At 41.0% G+C, this 21667-nt stretch overlaps 1 protein-coding gene across 2 annotated transcripts in view; it reads left to right on the top strand.

The window, feature by feature from the left end:
• Positions 1-21667, top strand: part of ahcyl2b (adenosylhomocysteinase like 2b) — a 60411-nt gene that overhangs the window by 24023 nt on the left and 14721 nt on the right. For both annotated transcript variants that reach the window (XM_085376523.1, XM_085376524.1), the window contains exons 2-9: positions 14870-14978; positions 18157-18300; positions 18583-18683; positions 18779-18881; positions 19025-19119; positions 19359-19465; positions 20933-21049; positions 21220-21283. In XM_085376523.1, the coding sequence (XP_085232649.1) occupies positions 14870-14978; positions 18157-18300; positions 18583-18683; positions 18779-18881; positions 19025-19119; positions 19359-19465; positions 20933-21049; positions 21220-21283 (840 nt within the window). The remainder of the gene's footprint in view (positions 1-14869; positions 14979-18156; positions 18301-18582; positions 18684-18778; positions 18882-19024; positions 19120-19358; positions 19466-20932; positions 21050-21219; positions 21284-21667) is intronic.

Genomic DNA, 21667 nt, shown 5'->3' with positions numbered 1-21667 from the left:
TTTGAGGACATTACCAGATATTTGTGTGGTGCGTTAAGCTGTTAACAGGACATGTTCCTTGTTTTCTTTCCTCTTTTTTTTTTAAAATGTCACCACTCAGTTTTCCAGACCTTATGGCAGACATTTGAACAAAGCTATTAAAAGCTCTCTGGCACTTTGATTTAAGAGAAGTGATCCTTGCTCTTAGTCTGATCTGATCCGCTTGTTTTCTCCTTTGAACTTTGTTCAGTCATCATCACCTATAATTATGTTATTATGACATAAAAACCTGATAGCCAGTCCAGCACCATGGAACAACGATCACAAAGCTTTGGTACCTGGTAAGGTGTTGAAAAAAAACATTTGCAGTGAGGGGGAAGGGTGTCTTTCCTAACTAGCTTATACTCTGGAAGAGCTTAAATGAGCATGCTATCTTGTGTAGATTGCATCATTAAAAGACACCATAAGCAAGAATTTTATTCCTAAAGTCACTGACGTAATGCTTCGTGCTTATGTTTCCCTTCCTCCGTCCTGCCCAGGCTGCTGTTTTATTATAATGTTTTTGCTTAAAACTTGTGTTTGGCTAAGACAAGTCTGCTATTTATATACCTCTCAAAAACTATAATTAGCAAACTGTTCATTTTCTTCTGTTTTATGGTGGTAAAATATAACTTGCTATAATATCAGGATATGACTTCTGTAAAAATATCAGCACAGAAATACATTTGAAGCAATTGAGATTTCCCCCAGAGAAGAGCAGCAGCAAAGGAGGTATAAACAGCAAGTTTCCTACTGGCCTTATGGAGAATACTTCCTTCCCTCTTCTCCTCTTGGGTTTCCTCTCAAAGGACTGTGCATCAGGCTTCTACAGGCCTAGCTTAGGTTACCTCAACTGTTTACCTTCCTTCTTTTACATAGACACTAGGGGTAGGTAATATGTCAGTCACTGTCACTTCAATCATCAGTGATTGCTAATATATCAGTGGAGGAGCTAAGTGTGTCCTGGCTTATGGTTGCTTGTGCTGGCAAGCTGTGGGTACTAAAAGAAGGATGAAGGGTGCTTTAGAGCCTCTAAATAAACAAACAGGTGGCGATAGCATATGCTGGTAAATGTTCATAGGAGAACCCATCAACCATACTAAAACAGTCTAGCAATTATACTGTTTTACTGTTGCTATAATTGTAATATATACACACGTCCCTCAGTCTTGTCCCTTCATTCTGAGGCTCAGTCTGTGTGTGACTTTTTATGGTGTAATAAAAGTACTTAAAAGTCTGTTCATACTTGAAACCCTTAAATTCACCTCTTGAATATTTATCAAATGTGGATCCCCATAATTATAACGGCACCCTAACATATTAACTCTACAAGTCTCCTCATGATCCTGCTGGAAGTTTCTAAATAAATGTCCATTTTCTTCCCCTCATCCGAAGTTGGCTTGCTTTGGTAGCAGGCTGAGGAGGGTTTTCCAGGCACCCTTTTTCCTAGCAGTATAGCAGGTTCATCCTAGGGGATTGTGGGACACTCCCAGACCAAATGAGCAATATAGTCCTGCGTCTATCCTGCTGTCTCCTCTCAGCCGGGCGAGTGCAGACCTCAGGGAGAATTTTGACCTCCAGATCAGCTCTCTGTTCACCACAGCAATCTGGTACAGTGCCCGCATTACTGCTGATATTGCAGCAATACACACTTCCACCTGTCGCTCCACCTTCCCATCACTCATTAACAAGATCCCAGGATACTTAAAACTTGCTTGGGTTATCCATCCTTCCAAAAAGCTTGCAATGTGCACACTGGGTGTTTTTACTTGTTTACCAGTATAGCTGTATTTGAAAACCTGCATAAAATTATAACTGTTATACTGTTAAATACTCATCGGAGCTGTTGGGTGAGTTTTATCCATTTTGGGGATGCGCACAATCCAACAGTGTCATTCAGATGACCACACATGGGGTCTCAGTATCTCTGACACAAACATTCACTGTTTGCTCCATGAGAACAATGGCTCTTTGGTTTTAGGTGGAGGAGCATTAAATGATATGGCCCATGATCATCTACATAAGTGCTTTGGGGCCCAGAAACATCAGACAAAGGTTTTAAGCTGGTTTGTGATTATTTGGTCAGCATCATGTATTTTTAGAGTGGTAATTATAGATGGTTGGCAGTTTGAACAGCTGCAGTGAGGCGATAAAAATTGACAGGTTATGTGGGAGTGAGTGAATAAGACTTCAATTATGAGAGACAGGGCTCAAGTCTTCTTTTGCCTCAATCCTTTATATACCCACTCCTCTTCCTCACTCAGCCCCTGTCTCTTTCTGTTCCTGATGTGGCTAAAACTTTTATAGATGATGACACGTGCAGTTCGAAGGCAAGATTTGACACCAGATTGGAGAACGGACTGACAAGTGTCCACACAGATGCAAAGCAAAAAATAAATAAGTGTAAAAAACAGACCAGCTCAAGGTGATTGCAAATTGTGCCACTGTAAGAAAGAAAAAAAAAAGGCACAATAAAAAGAACTTTTGCAGCACCGATCCTGGCAAATGGAGCCAACGTGAGCTGGCCAATTTTCCCTGTCATCATCATTAAATTTCAATTTTCTTTCTAGTACATTACCTTCTCATCAGTGTTTGTTAGCATGCTCCTCTCTGTCTGTCTCCTTCTGTCTTTCACTTACGATTACTCATTTTGGAACACATGCCAATCTGTGTAGAAGCCTCACACCGTGAGACGAGAGGCTCCGTATCTGTTTATTATTCACGTCAGTTAGCACCTGAAGCAGGTCGAATGGGAAATGAACATCCACCACCGTATGCTGATGAGATCTGGATAGGCTGACAATTTTATCTCATGTGTGTGCCAATGAGGCAATCTTGTGGGCCGTGTAATAGAGGTGCCATAAGGTTTGAATCCCTTCCAAGCAAGTTAGCAATTGAACGTGAGATGGTTACTTTCTAATGAAAGTCCACAGTTCAACTCAGTAGGTTCAGTGCAGTCGTTGCTGCAGGGGTCGCCGCTGCAGGGGTCACCGCTCCAGCCCATTACCCCGTCGTGTGACCGAGATCAATGGTTCGGAAAAACACAGATTTGATCTCTTCTGGTGTGAAGCCACCTTTGAAAAAACAAAAAAATTAAAACAAAACTCAAGCTGCCAAACCATACACACGGCTCATCGAAAGAGCTGCTTGCTTTGCTCTCGTTTCTAGCCAAACATCTGATTTACAGGAACTCGAATGTTTTTAGAAGAAATTTGCATGCAGAGCCTTCAGAAACACAGCTGTGAAGACATCACTGTATGTTTTGCATTGTGTAGCATAGCATGCCAGCTTGTGTCCCTACAGTCACAGCTGAGTACACACACAGCCTTTATTTGTGAAATATTTTTCCTTGTTGGAAAAACTACAACCCCCCCTACAACCCTCTCAGTATTTCCTACAGAGCGATGTTTTAAAACTGCACGTTTTTGCTCAAACAGCCACCCAAACTGCAAGTTGAATATGTAAAAGAATTGATTAGCAAAGTAATTGTTTGCATTTTAATCACTTTTTGAAGATGTTTTGTTGCTAGTGGACATTCAGGGCTTCAGTTGCCCGACTGTAAAATGTCAATCATTAGTATCTTGCACTGTCATTGGTAGTCACTTCAATAATTTGCCCTGAAGTTTATCTTAAAACGTGTCCATTTCACCTGAGTGCACACAACAGTCTCTGTCTGAAGTCTCAGTTGAATTTGATTAATTACCACTAGAATTTTACCCTTCATGCAGGATTTTTCAGACAAAGAATACATTTTATTGATTTATTTTTTATGACCCTACAAAGTTTTCATCCTGAGACAGAAAAATCAGCAGCATCGAAGTACTTAATTTTTTATTCCATATTGATTTTCCATATTGATACTAAAGTTTGAATCTCAGTGACATCAATGTCATGTTTTCTGAAAATCATGTGAATGTGGTAACTTGAGAAAGATATGACCTAGGATTTTCTAATCTAATTGACATAGGTGCTTCTCCTAAAAGGCTGAGGGATAGCGCTGAGGGCCATCAGTATTTTGAAACCAATTTTGTTAATCTGGGTTTCATTTATGAAGCATAAAGATATTTTGGTTTATGAAATGGTCAACAAAGACTTACTGCCTTTTAGAATGTTAAACCATCACATCTGATTTTTGTGTTGCCCTGAAAAGGCATTTCAAAGCTGGGAAAATTCCTGATGAACCTGAAGTACCTCAGGTTCTTTCAGCCAAAGGGAACATTTTGTACTCCCACACACGCACACAGAAAGGCATATTGGGCAGGACTCTTTGGCTCCCCACAGTTATCAGGTGTTGTGGGGATGCCGAATAAGCCCTCCCTCCCTTCCTGTTGGCTTGTCAATCAGTGGCAAAGGCCAGCACTGAAGACACCAGGCTTAAAGTCTGCACGGTCATTGTCCCGTCACCTCACTGCTGGTTTAAAGTCCTTGTTCGAGGCATACGTGTTATGATGTGTGACTAAACATCAAATTAATCTTTAAAGCTTTCGTCTAGAATTCCTTGAAATACTCAGAAATGGCTAAACATTAATTTTAGAAGATGAAATGTTTTCCTTGGTGGAGTGATGCCAAAGGCAGAGTGCAGAGCTTGGCATTTTGCACTTGCTCTGTGCTTTGTTCTGAGCAGAAATGTATTACAAAAATATTAAGTGACCAACGTCATTACAAGCCACTTAGCAGTTAGAGCCAAGCTTTTAGCTTTGGTTTGTGCTTGGTCTCTTTATTGGCTTATTTATGTGTTTTTTATTCAAGATTGCAGGGTGCCATTTTTTTTAAGGTAGTTAGCTGGTGTCTCATCTTTTGCAGCTTTCATACCAAAAAACAACCAAACTGGTTAAAAGAGGGAGGCATTTTTTTCCTCCTGCTGCTGGAGCTGAAAAGCCTGCTGTACTCAAGACTTCAGTGAGCATGGGTGTATTTTCTTTCCCTCAAACAAAAAACCACCAGCTGTTCTGACCTTCTGTGCTAGTCAGAAGTAAGCTTGCTTAAAAGTGAGTGTGGTCTTAGAGAGGAAGAGAGTAGGATAGGGCATAAATGTTTTTTGTTTTTTTGAGAGCGGGTGAACTAAAAAAATTCTTCAAGGCCCCAAAAGATAAATGATGATCATTTTTAACTGTGAATCATGCCACGTTATTCTACTAGAATCAGAGAATAACAATATGGTGTGTGAAGTGAATATTATATGTTCTTTTAAAGATAAAACCTTGTCCAAATGAATTATAATAAGGAGTAACTTCTTCCTGTTTCTCCCTTTTTATAAAGGCATGATTTTTTTTTTTTACCTGAGGTGCTTCAGTAACATTTCATTCAACTCTTTAAGCAAAATATTAAAAATAGCAACATCACAGGTTAACAGGTGATGTCAGGCAGGAGTTTCCATGGACTGTTATTTTTGCAGACTATACTTATGGGCGATCGTGGCTCAAGAGTTGGGAGTTCGTCTTGTAATCGGAAAGTTGCCGGTTCGAGCCCCGGCTTGGACAGTCTCGGTCGTTGTGTCCTTGGGCAAGACACTTCACCCGTTGCCTACTGGTGGTGGTCAGAGGGCCCGGTGGCGCCAGTGTCCGGCAGCCTCGCCTCTGTCAGTGCGCCCCAGGGTGGCTGTGGCTACAATGTAGCTTGCCATCACCAGTGTGTGAATGTGTGTGTGAATGGGTGGATGACTGGATATGTAAAGCGCTTTGGGGTCCTTAGGGACTAGTAAAGCGCTATATAAATACAGGCCATTTACCATTTACCATACTGTTATCTGTAGAGGAGGGAACAGGTGGAGATATGCTCTGGAGAAAAGAGGATTGACGGTGGATGACTTTGGCTGGTCAACCATCCAAAGCTACAGATGAGCACAAGAGAGGTGAAGAAGAGAGTGCAGGCAGGTGGAGGGGTTGGAGAAGAGCGTTGGCGTTAATCGTAACAAATGGTACCAAGGTTAAAGGGCATGTTTAAGAGATGGCAGTGAGACCTGCTATGATGGTGGTTTATGATGTATGGATATGATGGATGTGGCAGGGTATCCTCCCAAGGTTTTGTTCAGAATGACTAGGATGGAAAGGATTAGAAATGAGTACATCAGAGGGAAAGCTCAGGTTGAGCGGTTTAGACGCAAATAGAGGCAAAGCTGAGTTTGGAAATGTGCAGAGCAGATAGCAGACATCTGGGTGGAAAAGATGAAGCTATGAGGTAGGAGGGAAGGTGAAGGGGGTTGGCGTGACAAGAGGATGCTAGGGATAGGTTGAAATGGAGGCAGATGATTACCTGTAGTGACCCCTAAAGTGAGCAGCAGAAAGAAGGTAAAGATGTCAGCGTATAGCTGTACCTTAAAGAGCTGTAAATCCTCTTATTGACATTCACAAGCCAAAGCAGGTATAAGGCAAGTGCACTGTTGTATTGATATGTTGTATATCTTCAAAGTGTATTTGTATACAAAAACATGACAAACATGTTTTTTTGTTTTGTTTTTTTACAGTGTATTCATAAGTGCTAAATATTGCTATCTTCACCTCTGTGATTAATAACAGAGCATGTTTGTTAAGTCACTTGTCAAATTTCTGTTGATAGTCTAGCACAGGGGTGCTCACACTTTTTCCGCATGTGAGCTACTTATAAAATGACCAAGTCAACATGATCTACCCACTACAAAAATCCAAAACATATACTTATTTATAAATATATTGAGGATTCTTTATATCTACAATGTATATACATGCATAACCGCAATATCCAATATTTCACAACACAATTAACAATGTAAATTTTTTGTCATTACCTGAGTTTACTCTGATGACTTGCACTGAATTGAATCAGCCAGGGATGCATAGTCCGGACAGTAGCTGCTGACGGCCAGCCTCAAACACACTTCCAAATGTTCATCAGTCATGGTGGAACGGTACTTGGACTTAATGATGTTCATGTGGGAAAATGATGACTCACATAAATAAGTGGAGCCGAATAATGCAGTCAAAGAGGCAGCACATTTCCTCATGTTGGGGTACTTTACTTCTGTGAGTAAGTTCCAGAACTGTCCATGATCTCTGGACTTCAGCTCAATGTCGGCTTGTAGTGTCAAAATCTCATCTTCCACTCCAGAAGAGTTCAGGTGAAATAGTTTTGCAATTTTTGATGCGAGTGAATCGACATCAGCATCTTCCCGAAAAGGATAGCACATGAAGGTAGCGACTGGCTCGAGCAAAGAAAAGTCTTGAAAGCGTTTGTCAAACTCTGACAGACAATTGTCAATCTGCTCTGTGTAGCGTGCACTGTCAAGTTGCAAACAGGCCATCCCCTGCATCTCCAGCTCTGACGCCAGGTTTTGAAAGTTTATCAAATCATGGCGCTGCAGCTTTAAAGAGAGATGTTGCATCTTTCGTTTGAAAGCATTAACTGAGCTGATCATGTTGATCACTGTTTTGTCTTTTCCTTGCAGCTGTAGATTAAGGTCATTCAACATGTTTGTCAGATCGGTTAAAAATGCCAAGTCTAACAGCCACTGACCGTCATTAAGTTGCATGTATTCTGCTTGTCCAGCTACACGGAAAAACTCCTTAATCTCCGGACAGAGCTCTCGAAATCTTTGCAGGAATTTCCCTCGACTAAGCCACCTCACGTCAGTGTGTAGCAACAACTCAGAGTGGTCGCAGTCAGCCTTCTCCAGATGTGCACGAAATAACCGTCTTTGAAGAGATCTGGCACGAATAGAACAGGCGATCTTCGTTGCAACATTCATGATCTCCTTCATGTTGAGCATTTTAGCGCATAACGCTTGTTGGTGGATTATGCAATGGTAATTTAGGAAGTCCGGGAAAGCATCGTCCTGCCTGCACTTGGCAATAAATCCATTCAAGCGGCCAACCATTGCGGGTGCTCCATCTGTGGTAATAGACACCAATTTGTACACTGGGAGCTGGGTTTTCTCGATAAAGTTTTTGAACGACTGAAATATGTCCTCTCCTCGCGTCTGTTCTTTCATGGGCAGGACTGTTAATAGCTCTTCTTTTGCAGTGATATCAGTAAACACCATACGAATGAAAATGCACACCTGGGCTGTGTCACTCACGTCCGTAGATTCGTCCAACTGCAGTGAGAAACACTGGCAATCTCCGATGTCCTTCCAAAGTTGCTGGGTTAAATCCTCCGCCATGGCTTCACAGCGCCGTGTAACTGTACTTCTTGACAGCTGGAGAGCTTTGATCGAAGATGTTATTTCTGCCTTATTTTTAAAGTCTCGGAACAATGAGTCAGCTGCTTCAACGAATGCCTCTTTTACCATCTCTCCATCTTGAAAAGACTTCTTGTTTTTAACGATGATGTGACTCACCCGGAACGATGCTTCGGTGGCGGCTTTCGCTTTTGAAGTTTGTTGTGTGAAAAATGACTGCTGTCCGGACAACTGGGATTTTAGTTCCTTCACCTTTTTCTTTCTTAGCTCGCTTTTCGGCGGGAATGTAGTGTCGTATTTTCCGTGAACAGTTCGAAAATGCCGCTCCACATTTCCCTTCTTTGGCATTGCGATGGCAGCCTGGCAGATGAGGCAAACGCACTTCGAAAATGACATCGTGAAAAAAAAGTCTTCCTCCCATTCCGTATGAAAGTGATACGTTTTTGTCTTCTTACTTGGTCCAGCTCCCTCACTCATTTTTAACCCTTTCTTAGGTTTAGAAAAAACCGAGAGCTAAAAATTGGAGTTAACTCGCTGACTAGCTTGTCGGTTTTACTACACTTCGCACCGCTGTTTGCACATGCGCAGCGACCTAAGCGTCAGAAAAAAATCCGATGTCATCTGACTGGCTTCCCTGTATCAATCAAGTGACGGGATGGATGATAGGCTGGCATCTATTTTTTTTAATGCCATGCGATCTACCAATACTACCTTTGCGATCGACTGGTCGATCGCGATCGACGTATTGAGCACCCCTGGTCTAGCAGGATGAGATGAATCCACGGTGTTTGTGGGGAAATCAAAACAGTACCATATCTCGTCAGATCTGATGCTGCATCTGTGTCTGTTTTCATTTTCTCTCTCCCAGAGGGGTCTCTGTTTTTTCACAACGCCAGCCTAGATGTTCTTTGCGCTGTACCACAGTTCCCTTGGCACTCAGCTAGCTTGTTGACTGTGTTCAACGGGAGATTCCCCCCACCCAGTTCTAAAACATGTCGTCTTACCACAAATATAAAACAAATCTGTCATTTCCAGAGGGCTGCAGAGCCCAGCTGAATGTGCCAGGAGCCAGGATTTAGATGTTGTGATATTTATGGTTTCATTGTGGGTATCGCCATATGAATTACATAAACAGATGGGGCATAAAGCCTGCGTGTTTGATCTCTGATGTTAGATGTCAGATGTATTCCAGCATGGATGCTTCGCAGCACTTTAGGGCTTCCATTTAGAGTTAAGGGGTTATAGATTATTAGGAGTTAAGCTTAGGCCTCCACCCCAACCCCACGACTGGAAAGATTATATTTGTCCTCCAGCGAGCACAAACATATAAAACGATGCTGCATCTGTGTCTGTCCAATTCAGCATAAGAGCTCAATAGCATCTTATACTGAATTGGAATAGCCCATTCAAAGACACTTGTAACAAAGGAGCACATGGCTTTAAATAGAGCTCTTTTCATCTCTTTTCCTCATTGTGCACATGCGTCTATATAAGCGACTGCTAGAAAACAAGTGCATACCAAGTGCTCCTCATCCCCTTTCTTCTGTGGTTGTATTGGTGGCTCATGGTCACTGCCGGATACACGATTGTGTCCCATGTGGGCAAGTGCTGAATATTGAACATGTATTATTCATAAATCATCAGCTACCCAATCAATCTGTTATGTAAAAGAGTTCCTGCGGGGTGTGAAAGCTGGATAGAAAGTGGAAGATTAGGAATGTCATGGAGGGGAAAGCCAAGAGATGAACATTGTTGCTTAAGGCAGATTAGTCTGAAATATTTTTATTACCTGCATGCAACCCACATCACAACACGAACTCCACGTTTATGGCTCTTCCAGTGTCGCAACCTGCAAACATGCTGGAGTTCTGCAGCAGTGCCGGTGCTGTCTGAAAGGAAACCTAGTATAAAAAAAGTGAGTGATTCTTATAGAGCCAGGTGATAAAATGATAAAAATAATTATCGTGCAAAAACTTTCCAAGATGGCATTACTAAACAAGGTCAATATAAACTGCATGGAGCTTATCCAAATCCATTTTTTTTTTTTTTTACTGACAACACTGAAGGCCAATGACAGTAAGAATAGTCAGCACATGTGCTAACGTTTGGGCTGCTACACACTACAGTATATTAGGAATTCGAGTGAGATAAAAGAGAAAATGAGAACAAAGACTGTTATTGAAAAATCAAACGACTTTGTTACCAAATATGACACTGCAGTGGATACAACCTGATACTCAAAGGATTAGGACACTATTGAGGAATTAATGTGGCGATATTTTGGCTATTTAAAGTCTGACAAAGAAGCAGAGCAGTATACACTGTAAACTGTGTTGAAAACATGTTTCCACAATGGCGGCTTACACACATTACAAGACACGATGTCGGTAAACATGGTCCAAAATGTCATATTTTAAGCAGCTGAGTGCAAAGCGCACACCTGGCCCATTTATGAGCCTCACTACCCAGTACTGCACTTCATGTGGCCAACAATTTGAAAGAGTTTGTCTATATACTACAACAGTATTTATTTAAAATACAGTTACAGTGTTGCAGTACATTTATCATGTTCAGCTTATGACAAACTCATGAAGTTCATTTTGGTTTAAATATATATATTGTGATTATATATCAATATTGACTGATGTGAGGAGGGAAAATCACCAAGATTTTTTTTCTCCATTTTTACCCAGTCTTGGATCATTATATGAGAGACTATTACAGACATATATATTGTAAATAATCAGAGGATACTGAATTACACAGTGGCCTTTCTTCTCCAGGTATTTGACAAATTGAATGACATTGACACACAAAAGCTGTTTGCCTCTGAAAATAGCTTTTTATATGTTGGGACTTGTACAGCCATTCCTGAGTGGCTAATATATGAGCACAGGAGAAGCATGCTGCTGACTCCATTCGCTGTTTTCACTGCCTTCAGCTACAAGTGTCTTTTGGGTTCTTTGATCTCAAATCACTGTGGGCCTTCACCTCAACCATCCCCAATTTTGCCTAAAAATATTATGTTCCCATTTTTGGACTTCTATATAATGATTTTTTTATTTCAAATACTTTTCGAAATACTTTTGTCAAACCACTTGCAGCAATTTTCTTGTTGTTTTTGTTTGAACATGAATATCTCAAAAACTAAAGATACAAACCTGAAATTTTCAGTGCCCTTTCTTACCATCAAAATGAATCAATAGCTGTGAAATTGGGATAGACGGATCAAAAAACGTCTCAGTATTGAGGACTAAAAAAAAACAAAAAACTTAAGCAGTCTTATAAAGCCCCGTATTTGACCGCAGACTCATTAGAATTAAACATTAAAAAGATGTCAAAACACAATTGGTGACAATTTCTGAATAGTATATAGTTGAATTTCACAATAATGCAAAACAAAACATGCTGAATACATTTTTACATGAAATTCTTAGTCAAAAAAAGAAGAAAATGCTATTTTCTTCATTACACTTGTTCAAGCTGTGGACCATAAAATGTTTATGCAAATCAGAGATGGTCAAACTGAAAATAGTTTATTATTTGAGATTGAAGGACCATCTTAGAATCTGTCAGGTTACTGTAAAGTCATCTCTAATCTAACCAGTATGTGATCACTCATAACAACAGCCCTTCATTCAGACTTGCCACTCGTGGTGAGCAGTAAGCTGCAGGAACACCTAACCAGAATTTGGCTGACGGGTTATTGTACGCGGATGAGCACCAGCTCATTCATTACTTTGAGTTTATTTGCAGACTTTTATTGCCACAAGCTGAAATACAGATTTAAACCTTTTCTCACAGATGAGGTGTTTAGCACTGCAAGCAGAATTGGTCTATAAATGGCGCTGTGTCATTCACATATAAGCCACTTTGAATTTTATGATCCTGCCCCTCGCACCCAGTGTCTGAGTGAGAGAGCTGATTTCTGATTGAGACTCGAGCTCAGAGACATATGTTATAACTTGACTATTTACACTTGTAATTTGTGCATGGCTGTCTGTTAATGCATGCACTGGATTAATAGACTTGAGCTATGGTAGAAGTGGTGCATAAATATTACTGGATTCACACTGATAAGATTGCAGGTGTGCCAGCGATGGAAAAGTGACAGATTTCACTGATTCACATTCATATAGTATGCGTTTAATGGAAAGGAGTTTTAATAGCTTTTAGACAATGCTTACCCCATACCTTAGTAATAAAAACCCTGTTAATTCTGTGCTTTTCAAAGATTAGCTAGGGAATAGAAATCAGAACTGAATGGGTTACGTTTGGGTTGTTCTTCTCATGCTGTTTGCTTGTTCTCATTTTACACAGGAATAAGTGAACCACTGTGCCATTCTCTCTGGCAGTAGCCCCTGTTTCCTTTGTGCCCTGTGGTAATCTTGTCCCAAAAAACATCCAATAAGCCCTCTATCCCCAGCTCCTAAAATGACCTGCAATCCTTCAGTGCAACTCTGAGCTCTTAAAGCCCCTCATTTAATCTCCCATCCAATAAACTTTCGAGACCAGCATACCCATTACAGGTTGCATGAGGTCAGCGATGTTTGCACCAATGGCTGCCCTTGTAAATAACATAAAGCAGCAGTTCTGACTTGTTCTGCTTGTGTTGTTTTGGAATCTTCTATGTTCCAAAGAACAACAGTTTAATCCTCATATTTTTATTTATTTATCTTCTTGTATGATGGCCATTTTTAATCACAGTGCTGATAAGAGTGGAGCTCAAAGGATCAATCGAAATTACTTCCTTTCAAGATTAACTGTAATCACTGTAGTTTTTAACCTAACCTCTTCTTCTGTATGCTAATGAGCATTTCCATTCATTAAGAGAGTTTATAAGGATGTATAGATGGCTCATTCCAGTCCTTTTCTATCACTGCTTCCTTTCTTAATGCTCTTAGTTTGTTGGCTACATGTCTTGGGTCAGCAAGGGCAAAGCTTAGTTTTGATGGCAGCGATTCAGCCTGCGCTTGAACAATTGACAATTAAACAAGAATACTGAGGTAGGAGAGAGGGAAGGGGAAAAAATGAAAGGAAGGGAAAACAATTCATTGCATTGTGTTGTTGGCACATGGGCGGAGCAGTTTGGGCTGGTTTACAGAAAAGGAAAGGCTAAAAAGAGGCAGAGGGCAAGAGGTGCAGCCACTGAAATGATCATTGAAAGATGATGTCCCGTCAATGCACAAGGCCCTGAATCAAACACGCACTGTACTTGGCAGTTCGTCCCACACACACACACGTGGCAATGTTGAAGAAGGAAAAGAGTGGGGAGAGCAGTGAGCGCTGTGTGAAAAAGGTAAGGAGAATGGATGAGAAGTGGATTAGTCTGATTTATGACGTGTTATTTATTGAGATTAAAATGATATTGAGAGTATCGGTGCTTGGGTGGAATTGAAATGGAAGGAGAAATGCTCAGCTAATCAGCTAGCATCCTAACCAGATAATTTGTGATGAGTTTTAACTATTTAACTTGCCCAGCTGCATGTGCAGTTTGGCTTTCTGAGAGCTTTAATGCTGCATTGCTTTCCTTTCCATGCCTGTTTATTAAGGTGCACATTTTCCAGGCTGAATCACCAGGGTTTGGGCTCTACTTAAGAAATGCCTCAGAGATCACAAAGCAAAAAATGGGGGAAATGTGTATATTGCTGATGATTTCAGATCGTAGAGGTGACTTTTGAGTGAACAGCAGCTCTCGCTCATGAAATTTACCGAATGTCTCCACACATTATGAGAATAAATAAGTCAATACATACAAAGCCTCCTGGTATTTTACTCGTACATGCGCGCGCGCGCACACACACACACACACACACACACACACACACACACACACACTCAAGAACCTGAAAATTTTCAAGGACATCTTTTTGTGAGGATGAAAATTATTTAAAAATGAGTACATGCTCAAAGAACTGATGCTCTTTCAGCTGCTTTTTTTTTTTTTTTTTTGCCTTGTGCAACATCCATTAGACATCCATGTGGCAATGTAAAAGCCTTTCTTTCTATGAATTTATGGACACCATTATTGCTCATTTAATAAAAGCAACCTGACTAATAAAAAGAGGTTTTAATGCATATACACACACACACTGGCAGTTTTTGTTCTTGTCGTGTGGCTTTATTGTAGGAATAAGTCAGCCATTCATGTGCTGTAATATTATCACTGGATGAATTATGATGCACCAAGTCATTGGCTTTGATGCAACACTGAAAGATAGGCTCATGGTCAGTTTAGTGTCCTGAAAGCGGCAAATAGCCAAACACATCCCGCTCATTTTCACAGAACCAGAATGAACTGGTGCACCTCGCGTGGCCTTGTCACTGCTTGATAATAGCCTCATTGTCTCTTTTATCTTTCAGAGTCAGAGTGAACTCAAAGGCAGTCTCCCTCCTCAGAGACTATAGTGAACTTGTTCTCTCTCTGTTTATTGCCTGTCTTATTTATCTATTTTATTGATCTTCTCTTATCTGTAAAACATTTTTCACTCAGGATAGCATTCTCTTAATCACGAGCTTAACATGAACCTAGAGTAACCTGAGCTAAAAAGCAATCAGTTTATTAAAGATGCAAAGTTTTCTTTTCCTGGCTTTCAAACTGCTTTGTGAGTCCTGTTTGTGAATAGTTTTATTTAAATACATTTTTCAAAGCTCAATTCAGATTGCCTGAATGTTTCTGCTCTCCTTCTCCACCAACAGATCCAGTTTGCAGACCAGAAACAGGAGTTCAACAAGCGTCCCTCCAAGATCGGACGGCGCTCTCTGTCCCGCTCCATCTCCCAGTCCTCCACAGACAGCTACAGCTCAGGTAAACAGACAGATTTTATGTTTGGGTGACTCATCCTGATTATGATAGCTATTATTTTTGGTGTCAGTGTGCTCACAGTAATGTCTTGTCATCGACTCAAGTAACATTATTCTTACCTGCTCAGCTCCACTCTTCTCAGTTTGTGTCCTCATGAAACAAAGAGCACAGGAGTGAGACTTGAAAGTTGGTAGCATGGTAGAGGCTCTCACACTGAGCCAAATAAAGTCGGCCTTGTTGGGAAGTTGCGAGCAGTGGTGGAAGAAACGCTGAACAAAATATAGCAGGGCCGTGCAAGCCTTGTTGGCACAGACATCTAAGACTAAAGCAGTGTCTTTACAGCACAAAGTAAATAGACTAAAATGACCTGTTTGTTTAAGTATATAGTGCAGACTTCATCACAGTGTCTCTCTTTCGCCATACCTGCATTCCTGTCTTAAACTATAGCCTGTTACTCAATCACTTTACCTTGCTGCTTATCTGATATTCCAGGGGGATGTTAAATTTTCCATTGAGTTCCACCTGGATGAATGGTTGACTGGACTTATCTACCACTTCTGTCCTTGTGTTTCTAGCACTCTTTCTCACACTCAGACCCTGGGTTTATGTGAAACTGTGGGCCCTGTGTTAGAGGATTAGCAGGTGCTGAAGCATTGGGTGTGGCTGAAACCAAATAGGATGGGAGAGCCAAACCATCGCCCTATTGGTGATTAACTGGAAAGCTGGTAAAGATAAATATGCCAATAGTCTAAAAAGAGTTTTAGCTGGCAGCTAGTATCAGCAACTGTAAGGTGTAGTTTTATGTCTTACAGTACAAGTTTCATTGTATGTATAGATAAGGGGTTTCTTTGTTTTGTAAATTTGGTTTAAGTATGCATTGTCATGATGTTATGATTTTCTTTGGGAGTAACCAGGAGAGACAGGCTGAGTGATTTGGAGACAATACACTCTGTGTATGATTAGTTTAAGTTCAAGCTGCAACGATTTATCGAGTAACTAGGAAAAACGTGGTTGTTTAAAAAATGTTTTTTTAATCTTTTGCTTTCTTTCATCCAGAATTAATTTAACGAATAAAAGCACATAAGGTGGTTAAAGTTAGGAGTAAACGAGTCACACTGATGATGTAGAGGTCTCAAATACTCATCACTAATATAACTGATAGCTGTAGCCATAGTTTGAGTAGATTGATGCAACACTCCTGTATATTTGGAAATGGTTAACATGGCTCTGCTCAAATACCACAGAAAACAAGAAGGGACAAGGGAGCAAAGGTTCTTTATAAATCGGTCACTATAATCCTGGCTTTCCTTTCCTTCTCAGTTATCAGTCGTTTTTAAATGCGATATTGCATAAGCCACTTGGACTCGGGCTCTTTTGATGTCCTGCTGTGTGTCAGAGTCACGGGCCACATAACTTTAAACGACACCATTTAACATGATGAATTAATCTGCATGATGGCGCTAGGACAGACAGATGGATGGCAAACGGACACATGGACTGTCAGTCAGTATTAGTGCATGTGCATAATGGATCCCTCAGGTCAGGGGTGCAAAAGAAGAAGAAAAGCCCCTGCATCAGTACTTTTATTCAGAGAAGATGAGGCGTTTCGGCTCTGTAACTTCCCACTGGCACATTTGCAGACAGCTCTGTGTTTTCATAGGCGCTTGTTGGGGTCAGCTGAGAAGGCGACATTGTGTTTGTTTCCCTTTCTTTCTTCCTGTTTGAGCCTGGTTTCAGACTCCAGTACAGAATCCTTGTGCTGCTTTTTTTTCCCCGCTCTTCCTCCTCGGCTGATTCCCTGTCTTTCCTCATAATTCCCTCACTGGAGTGGTTCTGATTTCTCTGATGGCTCCCACAGTACAGAGACTACAGCAAGCACCAGTCACACAGCTTCCCCCGAACCACTTTAGTTTAGGATCCTTTGATTAGGGTTCTTTTTAAAGCTGGTGGTCCTAGTCTGTAAAGCAGAACCAACACATTTACAGTACATTGTAAATAATGTCATGACAGTACAGGTTCCAGGTAAAGTTAACATGTAGCTGAAGTTTATAGCCACTGTAAAGCAGATCGAGGCTAAGGCTTCTTAGTTTGGATGTTTTTAAGCTTTTTTAGATTTTGTGTTTCTTGAGAAGAATTTCATCATGCAAAACCTTTTTCCCCTCACCTGGTTTTGTCCCAACGTGTTTTGGAAGTAGGACGGAAGGGTATTTTTTTTTCATTGATAGATGATTTGTTTTTCAGTTTTGGGCATTTAGATTGTTTTTTTTTTAAATTTATTTATTTATTTTTATTATTATTTCAAATCAACTCACTAATCATGTTTTACTTCATCAGCTTTTACCTGATTTAGGCACTCTGCATAGAATTTCATAGATTTTCCCAAAGAAGGCCAGGTTAAAAAATAAAAAATAAAATCTTTGGAACGTTCTCTAAGGATATCATTTACATGTACAGCCAAAAACACAGCACAGACATTGTCTTGAATTCATGGGTGTTACCCCCGGACATGAGGTGACGCTATTGTTAATCAATATCGATTGCTTGTAATGAACTAAAACTTGAAGAATTGGATTCGGGATATCCTCTTACACCCTCAAACCTTTGTTTTCCTGTCTGCACTTAAAGGCGTGTGTGATGTTGGCATCATGCACCATTTGTACTCATGGAGGAGTACACCCTGTGCACCTCCATGTATAGAAATGTACAGTACATTTGAAACCACACAATAATGCAAAGTGCAGACTGTGCATATGACTGTTTATATCACAGGTCCAGTGATACTACTCAAACATGTTTTCTTTTTATATCCAAGTGTAAATACTTAAGTCCAATAACATCCTGTGTTTACTTTCTGCTTCAGTCAGAGGTGATAAAGCTGCTAGTTTTGCTCTTAGTGGGAAAAGTTTGGCTGGCAGCTCTATGATAAATTAAAGCCTGTGGTGCCTGAAATCTGTAGGCTAACAAATTCAAGTTGCACATTTGAGTTTAATGTATTCTGATGAAACCAGAGGCTGAGAGAATCCATGTTTAGGTACAGAATACATTCAGTGTATTCTGTACTTAAACATGGATTCACAGTTTACAACTTTTTTTTTGTTTTGTTTTTGGTTACAGCGGCAATATTTTGCCTCCTATGTGATGTGTTGACATGCTGACAATGCCTGTGTGTGTTTGTTTGCAGCGGCATCATACACGGACAGCTCTGATGACGAGACATCTCCTCGTGACAAACAGCAGAAAAACTCCAAGGGCAACGGCGACTTCTGCATCAAAAACATCAAACAGGCCGACTTCGGCCGCAGAGAGATCGAGATAGCTGAGCAAGGTGAACCAGCGGGCAGTAGCTTTAAAAACTGGGAACTGAGCTAAATACCAAACTGCTGTTATGACCACCATTTAAAATCAAACTCAATGTATTTCATTGACATTACTCTCTAATTACCTAGCAGAGAGCCTCGCTCATCGAGCTACTCCACCGCACGAGGCGATGGATTAGTTTTGAAGTATTAGGAGGATTAAATGATGGGAATTCCTTAATCATCCAGATCAATCCTGTATATCCACTTATGTGTATTTGTGTGTATGTGTGTGTTTCCTTTTCTTTCAGAGATGCCAGCACTGATGGCTCTGAGGAAGCGAGCCCAGGGGGAAAAACCCCTCGCTGGTGCCAAGATTGTGGGCTGCACCCACATCACTGCCCAGACTGCTGTAAGTAGTAGCAGTGCAAAACACTCACACACACTTGTTTATTTTTCTCTTCTGCCACGACGAAAACTCAAACTTGACCCTCGTCTTCTCCCAAGGTGCTGATGGAGACTCTGTCAGCTCTGGGCGCTCAGTGCAGATGGGCAGCATGCAACATCTACTCCACCCAGAATGAGGTGGCAGCTGCCCTGGCAGAGGGAGGTGAGGCTCAGTGTTCCCATGTGGTGACACCTGACCTTTTCTTCTCTCTTTTTTGCTGCCTAAAATATTAATGCGCTCGCTTTTCCCTTCATGGTCACATCCATTATGATGCAATATGTATTCAACGCTTCCTCTCTTTGTAGGTTTCAGTGTATTTGCGTGGAAGGGAGAATCAGAGGACGACTTCTGGTGGTGCATCGACCGCTGTGTCAATGTGGAAGGCTGGCAGCCCAACATGGTAGCACACCTACATATCTAAATAAAGCTTATTACAGAAAAGTTGCCTCTGTGGTTTTTACATCAAACATCAATCATTGGTAGGCCATTCATCCGTTGTGTAGTAGGTTTTTAAATGTATTTTTACGTGATGATTGTCTACCACTGTGGCTAGAAGTGAAGAAAGGGGCATTCATTATATCAGATAATTTGTTCTGCATATTCAAACATAGAAAACTTATCTTTCTGATTTCTCGTCAGATCTTGGATGACGGTGGTGACCTGACTCACTGGATTTATAAAAAATATCCCAGCATGTTCAAGAAGATCAAGGGCATAGTAGAGGAGAGCGTTACTGGTGTGCACAGGTAGGACGTGGTGTCTTTTTAGTTTAGTTTTTGTGTGTGTGTGTGTGTGTGTGTGTGTGTGTGTGTGTGTGTGTGTCATAAACGTCGATTGATCCGTTCTGATTCAACACACGAGATCCCTTTATGGTCCACTGGTTGTCCGTTCTGTATGTGTACTGAAGTCAAATCAGGTGTTTGTACATGTTGTGGGGAGATGTGATTCTGACCAATTCACACAACGTTTAAGCCGACTTGGAGCAAGGAGTGTTCGGTCACACACAGGAGAACCATAGCCTGAGAGTGTCTGCACGTTTTCCTGAGTGGATTCAGAGGAAAACCGTCCAGCTTGTAGAGCAGGACGGTTTGAGAGCCTGCACCTCTCTCTGTTACTAAGGAAATATAGAAATGAAGACATCAATAGAATCGTATTCATCAGTTCCCCTTATTAATTCTGGGTCAGTCTCTGAGTTTGGAAAAGGAGGCCTGCACAGGTTTTCAGAGTCGATGGTTGACATTAGAAAAAAGGCTTGCATTTGTTTTGCACGTGCAAACACTCCCTGTTTAGCCAAAATAGGGTTGATCCCAAAAAACTGGATTCAGAGGAATTGATGAGGTTTTTGATTTTAGCTCGTTTTCACGGGAGAATGTTGTGCAAGAAGCCTTCCTTGCATCTTTGTTGCATGCAAAGACTCCCCATCTGTCGGTGGGCTTCTCTGCGCCAGCAGCCGCAGCAGCAGGTTGCCCTGGGTTCTGGCTTCAGCTTCACCGGGGAAAGGATGGTGCCTGCAGGCACTATAGTCGTCCTATAGAGAGAGAAAAAACGTCCGAACAACCTGCTCTCACTAGTTTGGCATGCTGGGGTTTTGTGCTTACATGTGGTCTGTGTGATAATATTTAATGCTGATCTTGTTTGTTTGGTGTTTTGTTTTTTAAATCACAGCTATGAGAAATATGCATTCATGCTGTGTAAGCATGAATGCGCTAACCAGCTAGCCCATTATTAGTGCAGTCGTCTTGGAGATGCATGTCAATGAATTTTAGGGCTGAGCTTGTGATTGAGCCCCAGTGGGAGGGGGTTATTTGTTTAGATGAGGAGTACAGCATCTACCTCCAGATGAATGAGACATTCCACCTTTAGGTAGATAAAACCAGGTGCTGTAAATGTGTCTGTTAATGTGCTGGTTTGTGTATTTATTTCTCACTGAAGAAGTGTTTACATAATCTGTGGTGTGCCAACATCACCATCTAGTGGTGAATATGTTCTCCACTGTATATTTGTGGCATGGTAGCAAAATTTCAACTTCATTTGCGCAAATAGAAACACATCAGTTAAATCTAAATGATAAAACAAATCCTTTCAAAGATTTAAGCAGCAGCTTCTCCTGTCAGGATTAATTTGCCACCTTTCTTCCAGTCATTGAATTAAGAGACATGATTGTATTCTGATGTAAAGTTTAAATGTTTTTTGGTGTGTGTTTGTGTGTGCAGGTTATATCAGCTGTCCAAGGCCGGGAAACTCTGCGTTCCAGCCATGAATGTCAACGATTCAGTCACCAAGCAGAAATTTGACAACCTGTACTGCTGCAGAGAGTCCATCTTAGACGGGTAGGAAATGCTCTCCTGTTGAACCTTGTTAGAATTATAAAACAGGCCAAGTTTTTTGTTTCTAATAACATGCATTGCTGCAAGGTGTATACACCCGCATCCAGTCTGCTCCAAACAGTGTGAATAAATATTGGGTCGCCTGTGTGTTATAACAGTGTTTCTGTCCTCAGCCTGAAGAGGACTACTGACGTCATGTTTGGAGGCAAACAGGTGGTGGTGTGTGGATATGGAGAGGTAAGGCCACCGTCCTCGTCACGCACCTTTCTTGTTCACACAGTGATGCAAACACTGAAGCCTTGTCCTGTCTCCTGTGAGTTCACTTATGCACATGAACAGATTTCAATGTAGCACGACAAGTTAGATAATTGTTGTCGGCCTTTTTGAGGCATCTAAGTAAGGATGGGGTTTTGCTAAGGCCGTGGCAATTAAATTTGTAAAAGGCTGGCTTGAACTTGATTAATACAGAACAAGCCACCAGAGAGTTTTGTGCTAATAGAACATCCAAGTGATGGTAGCAGAGGCCAGCTGCTGTGGATTTTTTTTTTTTTTAAAAAGTACATAAATTTCTTTAAACCCTTTCTTTCTTTCTTTCTTTCTTTTTTTTTTTTTTTCTTTTTC

This window comes from Diplotaxodon limnothrissa, linkage group LG17 (genome assembly GCF_057381915.1).
Source record: "Diplotaxodon limnothrissa isolate DT_005_m linkage group LG17, D_limnothrissa_male_GT1.1, whole genome shotgun sequence".
Lineage (NCBI taxonomy): Eukaryota > Metazoa > Chordata > Actinopteri > Cichliformes > Cichlidae > Diplotaxodon > Diplotaxodon limnothrissa.
Note: the sequence above shows the minus strand (reverse complement) of the source record. Positions and strands in the feature narration are given on the sequence as shown.